Below are 8,498 nucleotides of genomic sequence, written 5' to 3'. Positions count from 1 at the left end.
AAAGAGAGGGAGCGAGAGTGAGCGAAGGGAGAACGCTTGGCAGGTATCCACGGGCAGTATATCACGTGGCAAGGATAAGTTTTTGATCGGGCCTTGCTATACGGATGACTCCCTGCTGGTTGACCTCATCACGCTACGCTATGGGGGTCTTTATAAACCACCATCGACTGCGCGTATCCTAATCACCTTTTGTCTTAAGCCTGCCAAACTCTTTCTTCGAGAGAGGGAGATTGGCGCGCTGACCCCTCTGTCGAAGGAACCAAATATTCGTCATCGCCACGATGTACACAAAATACCCTTCTTGGCGCACGAAAGTGCGAAATTACATTCTTAGGCAGTGATTACGAGCGAATGCGTATATAATGAGTGACCTTTTTATTTTTATATTATACGAAAGAGACAGGAATATTTATAAGCTCAAAATTATTGGTTTTTTAACACACGTTTACATCAAACATACGTTCATAAGAATCTTTCAAATCATACAATTATTGAAAAATATTATGCGATAATACATAAAATTTCACATTAATTATCCAGTCTTATCTTTTAAAGTAAATTTATTTATGCTTAATTTATTCTAATAGTACACGAAAAAAAAAAATTAGCTGCCGTAGCTAAAAACTGCGTGTGGTAACTAGATACCTATTTATTAGGTGCAACAGCAAACATCTTAGCTGTGACACCTATTTATTAAGTGCAACAGCAAACCGTTTTGCTGTAGTTTAGAAATTTATTTTGCAAACCATGATTAGCAATGGTAGCGAAAATTTTTTTTCCGTGTACGCATTCCCGATTCTGGATCTCCGGTATTTTCTGTAAAATATTTTTAACTACTCATTTCTTTTTGTTTCCGAAGCGCAACTTTATTGAGCTGAATCGATAAAGCGTGAATGCCTCGTTTCAATGGGAATAAATCCATCTTCCGTCAGAATCTTTTAAAGCACAGTTAGATAATAAATATGAAGGATGTTGCCGGAGAATAGTTGTCACTAGTTGAATTGAGCAGAGACAACAGAGGCGCAACAGTTAAACAGGTAATTCTCAGTTGAATGCCTTCCACTTCGTCGTTAGTAATATGTTGGACGAATGAATGGACGTCATATCTTTTATCGCTTTTAAAAGACGTTACTTGCCACTGACATTTTGTTGTATTGTGTGGGAAGCAGATCTTTTATTAATTTTTTGAATTTTTTTTAAATATACTATAATATAATATTGTAGAAATTATTGTCATCGATATTTAGCAGACATCAAGCAAATTGCATATTTTAATTTAGTAAGATAAATCTTTTTAACGAGACAAAATTATTATTAAGTGCAATATTTAATAGTTAAAATTCATATCTCATACTCGACGCAAAATGTGTTTGTTTGATTTGAATTTCCTTTTTTTATTATGAAAAAGACAGCCTTTATATAGCATAATGTTGAGCAACTGCGTTGAGGTTTCAGATTTTTACGTTGTTGCCCTCACAATAGAGAACAATAGAAACTTTTAACCCCATAGGAAATTAGTCTCGAATATTGCCAAGGGCAATAAGAAGTTTGTCGATCGTTCAATCGGGGCAGTAGCGTTGAATAATATGTTTTAAAAAAATTTGATCAAAAATATTTTGCTGAGAAATTAAGGATTAACATAAATTAATGATATGATTATAAACAAGAAGTCACATTATTTAAATTAATTAAATATCAAAAATAATTGGAGAATGCGACTTTTGTTTTTATGAAAAAAATGTAACGAAAGTAACAACCATAATACTCTTTGTCATTTCGAGGATATAATATATTTATCGAAATTACTTTATTATTTATCAACGAAGTAACAATTTTTTAATTTTATTCTGCAACAATTATAATTGTCGAGCTAGTCAAGAGCCATCGTTGCTGATTCAATTTGTTTGCGATACGTTTCTTTTTTTCAGCTGTTATCAATGCGATCATAAGTCCTTCTAGGTTATAATCAATTAATAATTTATTAGTTATCACTATCACAATTGTCGCAAAAAGTTCGCGCAGATGGATCAAGTTATTGGTTACTCACCCTGCTGGATACGCGGTAGTATAATCGAGGAAATAATTTGGATCGGCAAGGACGTGCTTGCCTGGTGCACCGGTTTGTACATCGTGTTTTTTCACATCGTCAAGAGACAGCAAACGTTGCGTTGGTGCTGGAACAATGCGACCGGCGACGGTGCTCGTTGCATATCCAGTCACGTGTCCTCGCCAATTTTTGCCTTCTCCGAGAGATCGCTGAATCCGCGAATCTTCGTCCTCGCATATCCCTCGATGGCGAAGATCTGCGAGTGCGTTCAAGGATGCAAAAGCGGTTACTTGGCGATCGCGTTCACGTCCCGCGATCATCTCGTGTCGTTGGGCTCTTACCCGAATTTCCCGATGATCGTATGGTGTTGGAGAACGGGTGAGAAGATCGCGATCGTGGATACGCCTATACGCGATGAAGTCGGTCAGATAATCAGAATAACTCAGATAGGACGCACTGTCATTGGTCAAATGGGAAAGACCTGCGGAAGACTGCTCACCTGGGAACTCGATGTTATCGGCAAGACTATCATCCTGAAAGGCATGTGATTTTATTTCCAGAATAATTTTAATTCTTTCAAGTATAACGATACTATATATCTCAGTTGAAGATCTTAAAATATGCATATATTTCTTTGCAAAGATCACGAAATAAAACTACCACAGGAAGCTATGATCTTCGATATCAGTTGGTGTCCCACGTCGAATCAGCCTTTATTGGCCATCACTGATAAAGATGGTCACGTATATTTGAGCGATTACGACGGCACTAATATTCATCGCATAGTTGTTTCGCAACGCTGCGGAATCTGCGTGGATATCGAGATGCCGGCCGTGTGCTGGTTTCGCGAAGGGATTATTCTCAGGACCACTTTCTGTCAAATTCGTTATTTTAAAAAGGAGCCGAAGACTAACGCTTGGCGCAAGCAGTGGTACGTCAAGTCAATCTACAAGCCGCATATATTGGTCGCGCATTCCTTCAGAAATGATTGGTTCTTCTACTACACTCTCGAGGGATACCTAATGCAGATCATCTTCCCTGAAGACACAGGCACCATACCAACAATCTATAGATACTTGCACTATGGCGGTAAATATCAGTTCGTCGATTTCCTGTACCCTTGGTGTCATCATCTCGCGGTGACAGACGAACTCAAGGAGTTGACCATCCTCGAATGCTATAGCGGCAGTGAAGTCTCGAAAGTAGAGCTCGATATGGAAGGCGTTATATCTGCTCAGACGTCACATCCGGACGATCCATTGATCGCCGTTGTCAGCGATCAAGGTGAGATGACGATTGTGGGTGTCGCTAATCCGGAACAACCAACGATACTGACATATTTTCGTCTTCAGAGAAAATTCTTGGATCTCATAAAATTTTCTCCCTCCGGCAAGTAAGCTTAAAATAATTCGTACCAATTTTATAAATTTAATTATATAAAATTTGTAATATCGTTAAATTGTTAATATATAGTGTTAATAATAATAGCAATATATTTTAATCAAGGGTTTGTTTCATGCTTATTTTATATCTTTACAACATCTACAAGCTGTATTAAATATACAACTTTAGACAAAAAGCGAAATAATTTTTAGATAAAAGCGCGATAATATTTTAATATACGAAATTAAGAAAGAGAATTTTTACCCATCTAATTTCTAATAAAACAAAGTATGTACATAGATAAAATTGAAAGACATGAGAATGTTCTCCGTGTATCAGTATCATTCATTATATCTCATAAACGTGATTTTCTATTACGTAACCGTTAATTTTCTATGTTTCGTTCCCATAAACAAGAGGGCACATACATTCACAGCCGCGATAGCCTCTCTTTTAAATATACCTCCGCCAAACATATTTAGTTTCGAGCATCGATAAACGCGCGTTATTTCAATGGATTATACACCTCTCACTGGTCGATTTATGTTGCCGGCAGATTCCTGATTGCCGCGCAAAAGGATGCGGGCAATTGCTATTGCATAGACTTACGGCGCGACAAGCCATGGAACGTGATCGCGCAGCTCCGGACGAAGAAGCGCCTCGTCGACGTGGTACTGCACGACGACGAGGCTCATGGGAGTTTGAAAGTGCTCGTGCTCTGCGTCAAATACGAGCTGTGCTCTGCGGCGGGTCACCAGTTTCTCGTGTACGATGTTTCGTACGACGACGTGTCGCAGCAAGGTCGTTTAATTGACGAGATTATCAGCACGGTGACGCTGCCCGTGCTCTTCTGCGAGTTGTCTCATGCGCCGGGCGGTGGTTCATTGTTAATAGGCTCACCTTATCTCAAACGACAACTGTACGTGTTCAAGTTGCAGCGGGAATTCAAGGTCGTGACCTTGGTAGACGCGGTGCTCACGGGCCATCACGTGCGGCTCCCCCGCGTCTTTGCCGATCGACGTTGGATCGTCACGTGCGCCTACGACGGATTGGTCATTGTCCGCGACAGAACGATACATCAGATCGTCGCCGCGGTGCCGGCGCATCACAGACTCCATTCAGGTAGCCGGAGGGCGATCATCGATCCCGATGGTAATACTGTAGTCGCTATTGGTCAGGATGGTTCTCTGATCGCGGTGCGCGTTCATCGTAAGAGTAAAAAGGTATGTGTTAATATAACTGGCAATGATTTTTTATTCTCTTTTAATTAATTGCATTTAATTCAATTTCTCTCTTATTGTGCTATTCTTATTTATGAAATAATCTTGACAATTTTTGTTTGTAGTATAGGAGAGCGAAGCGTTATCGTCTACGATTGAGACCAAAAGTGTTTATCCAGTAAATCACGGATGGTACGAGGAGCAGAAAGAGAAGATACTATCCGATTACGCCTCTCTGGATTCGGCGATTCATGCCTCGTTGACTCGTACCAGAAAGGTTTTATCAGCAGCCGACGAAAAGAAATACGGATCCTGGGAGCAATGGCGAGAGGAGGTGCAACTGAAGAAAGAGGCAAAATTTTACGCCGCGAAGAAGGCTGCCATTATGAAGGATCTGGAGACCTTGAAAGCCACCGTAAGACAGCTTCTCGATGCCAACGAGACTTGTCCGGAAATAGAGAGACTGCCAATATCCGCGTTCGATCTAAACAAGATGGGCCGCGATCAGAAATTGAAGACGGCCAAAGACGAGCGTGAGGACATTCGTATGGAGCTCGAGCATCTCTGCGCTTCGACGAATCGTGTGGCCAACTGGATCAAGACGACTTTTTGGAACCCGCAAATCGTGCTTGGTCGCTCGATATTTTCCTTCCGCGGTGACAGAGAAGTGACGAATTATCCGCTTGTCGAGGGAGATCCATATTTCAAGGACCATTTACAATGGTCGCAGTTTGCCAGGGATACGATACGTACCATCGCGGAAGATACTTTCCAGCCATGGCGCAGTTACACGGAACATCAACTTCGAACAGAATTGAGTAAATTCGTCAAAGTGTGTCATAGAGATAAGATATGCAGAGTGATTATGCTCCTCGAAGAAGAGGAGCGCGTGATCGACCCTGAGGAGCTGGCGGAAATGCGGACGGTCGAAGGTAAGATAATGATTTTCTTTGATGAATTTTGCAGCATTATATCGATTCATCGATTTCCGACAATGTTTTCGCGACATTTATTGCAAAAAAATCAATGCTTTATACGCCTAAATTTATTAAAATTATTAAATAATTACTTTTTACTCTAATATTTTAATGCTTTTTTATATTTCTTCGCCTTACATTTTGCAGTATTTTTACTTTTTAGAGATAATAAAAAATGTGATTTTGCAAAGAGATGAAAATAAAAAATTCAAATTGAACGCAAAAGATTAAAAATTCCAATTTTGTTTTGCATGAAACTGCGAGACTTGTAATTTTCCATTTTATTCGATTAAGTCTCGCTAATCGTCTGGAACTCGTTCGCAGGCATGACGACGCATCGGTTCGTCGAGCAATCGCCTTACTATTTCACGCAGATGGAGTCTTACGGGTTCGCGCACGTGACGTTAAACGATCGTTATCTGATGCACGATTACGACAAGCTCCGTGTCTACTTCAACGAACTCTTCGACGACATGTATGCGGCGAAGGAGCGAGAAATGAGCGCAATACAGGAGAAGAACGAGAGGATACGTCATATAGACTCCGAGCTGAGGATAATGTTCGGTGAGAGCCTGCTGCGGGTTCCTGTTGATCCGCAGTGGCATCCCAAGGTAAATACGAGATACGAACACTGCTTCTATCAGGTGTCCCAGAAGCCGCGATTTTAATTGCCGGAAGAACGTGAGTCCATTTTTTTATGACTGAGTTAGAGAAATTAAAGTAAAGTCTTTCATGGGAAAATTGTACCTCTTTTATTTCAATTTTGAAAATAATGATTAAAAGCAAGCAAACTGCAATGTATTTCATATACCTATATAATAATTTTGTGAATAATTGCGTGAGAAATATTTCCTTGCAAAATTGTGCTAGCTTCAACGAATTTTTTGCGCTTTATAGGCGTCATAGAGCCAAAAATTTTACAAAATTTATAGTATATAAAGATTAAAATTTTAAATATATATATATAATCTTCCTTCTATCGTAATACAATAAAAATAACTGCTTAATTATAATTCTAAGTAACAGACCACTTATGATATGCAAATACGATATTTATTAGGAGAAAGTAGAGAGCATTATTCAAGTGCTTCGTGAAGAGGTCAAGGCAAAGCCGTATGTAACATCATCGCAGCAGGAAATTCTGGACAGGCAAGCGATGGAAGCCGAACGAATCAGACAATTATTGCTGGCCGATGATTTTCGCGAACGCGCCCTGATGAAGATGATGGACGGCGTACTGGAAATGCGTTGGGAAGAGACCATCAAAATAGATGTGCAAAAGCCCGAGTGCATGTTGGAAAAACAATCGGAGCAATATACGTCCGACGATATCAAAGCCGTAAAGAAGTACGAAGCGGACGTGGAGGCGCTTCGACAGGAACGCGAACGTTACAAAAGAATACTCGAGGCCGATTATGTCAAAATCAGCGGGCTTCGGCAAGAAGGCATCGACAAGTTTGACACTAAGCTGAACGATTTCTTTCAGGTCTCTCTCTTCCGTTGATTCTGACTTTTAATTATCGGTTCATCAATGATCGTGAATTGATTTTCTTTTTTACAATACATAATTTTATATCGATTGAACATGTCGCATTCTTTCGAATAATCTTGTCGTTTGCTTTATAGTTGAAGTTAAAAATCGAAGCGGCGATGAATCAACTGAAGCTGCGACACATTCGCGGTCGTATACGAAGCCTGTCGCGGATCGAGGCTATACGAGAAGATGACAAGGTAAAACGAGAGATATCCGAGAAATCTCATTACGAGGCCGTGCTGGAGAAACACGTGCGGAAGCTGCATGACATCTATCAGGATTTTCTCACGCAACACGACGCACTCTGTACTCGTGAGAAAGCTATGGCGAAGAAGTTACAGTACGAATTCGCTGCACTGTCAAAGGTCAACATGGAGCTTCTCGAACTACAGTATAAACGGAGGCCGAAGGTGTCTTTGAAGAACGTTGTTGCCAGCGATCTGCTCACTCTCGCGCAACACCTTATAGATCACACTAAACCGGCTTATTTACCGACTGATTGCGCGGATTACTTGAAGATCCTCGAGAATCTCGACGCGAGACCCGAGGGACTGCCGCAGTCGATCGATGATAATCATTGGAATCACTTTACTCAATCGCGTCGCCAGAAGATCAACGTGGAACTGAAGATCAAAGCTCAACAGCTGGAGATAACCCTGGTGGAGCAGACGATTGCAGTATTCGAGCACAAGATCGACGCTTGCAAATCGAGCGCGGACTTCCTCAGGGATCGGTTGAAGAGAACGAGGGACGAGCGGGTGTTGCACGAGCAGGATACCGAGGTGCAACTGGTACTCAAGAGGGGTCAGGTGGAGCTGGAACTACAGGGTGAACGACGCGATACCGCGGATGCTATTTTGATGCCGCGTAACGAGATCGAGAGAGTTAACGAGCACATTATCGCCGCGGGAGCGCGCAAGCTGGATGTCTTGAAGCGCACGATCGACTTTCGCCATGGAATATTGTCGCTCGAATGGGAACATCGTTGCCTGAGAACGCGCTTCAAGGAACTGGAGGAGGATATGCACTTTCTGAAGGATGTCACGGTCACTCGAGATATGCGAATGTATCTGAAGAGGAAGGCGAAGGGACTGCGCGATGATAAAACTGCGGTGCGTCTCGAGAAGGAACTCAGGATCGCGAAAAAATCTTTGGACAAAGCATTGTCCAAAGAGATGAATAAGCTGGAAAATCTCCGACAGAAGATCACTTGCGTAAAGAAGAAGAACGCCGAACTTGACCGAACTATCACGGAGATGAATGTGGCGAGATGGGAATTGGAGTATCAACGTGATATCGATGGAGAAACAAGACAATGCCAGCATATGGATCGGAAG

General features: G+C 41.4%; 1 protein-coding gene across 1 annotated transcript in view; it reads left to right on the top strand.

Moving 5' to 3' along the window:
- The first annotated feature begins 2,022 nt into the window (after positions 1 to 2,022).
- Positions 2,023 to 8,498, top strand: part of LOC115235457 (cilia- and flagella-associated protein 43-like) — a 12,075-nt gene continuing 5,599 nt past the window's right edge. Inside the window, exons 1-7 of the mRNA XM_029807271.1 lie at positions 2,023 to 2,587; positions 2,690 to 3,440; positions 3,987 to 4,653; positions 4,781 to 5,582; positions 5,952 to 6,238; positions 6,688 to 7,113; positions 7,254 to 8,493. Of these exons, the coding sequence (XP_029663131.1) occupies positions 2,023 to 2,587; positions 2,690 to 3,440; positions 3,987 to 4,653; positions 4,781 to 5,582; positions 5,952 to 6,238; positions 6,688 to 7,113; positions 7,254 to 8,493 (4,738 nt within the window). The remainder of the gene's footprint in view (positions 2,588 to 2,689; positions 3,441 to 3,986; positions 4,654 to 4,780; positions 5,583 to 5,951; positions 6,239 to 6,687; positions 7,114 to 7,253; positions 8,494 to 8,498) is intronic.

The sequence above is a fragment of the Formica exsecta genome, unplaced genomic scaffold (assembly GCF_003651465.1).
Source record: "Formica exsecta isolate Colony F162 unplaced genomic scaffold, ASM365146v1 scaffold222, whole genome shotgun sequence".
Taxonomy (NCBI): domain Eukaryota; kingdom Metazoa; phylum Arthropoda; class Insecta; order Hymenoptera; family Formicidae; genus Formica; species Formica exsecta.
Note: the sequence above shows the minus strand (reverse complement) of the source record. Positions and strands in the feature narration are given on the sequence as shown.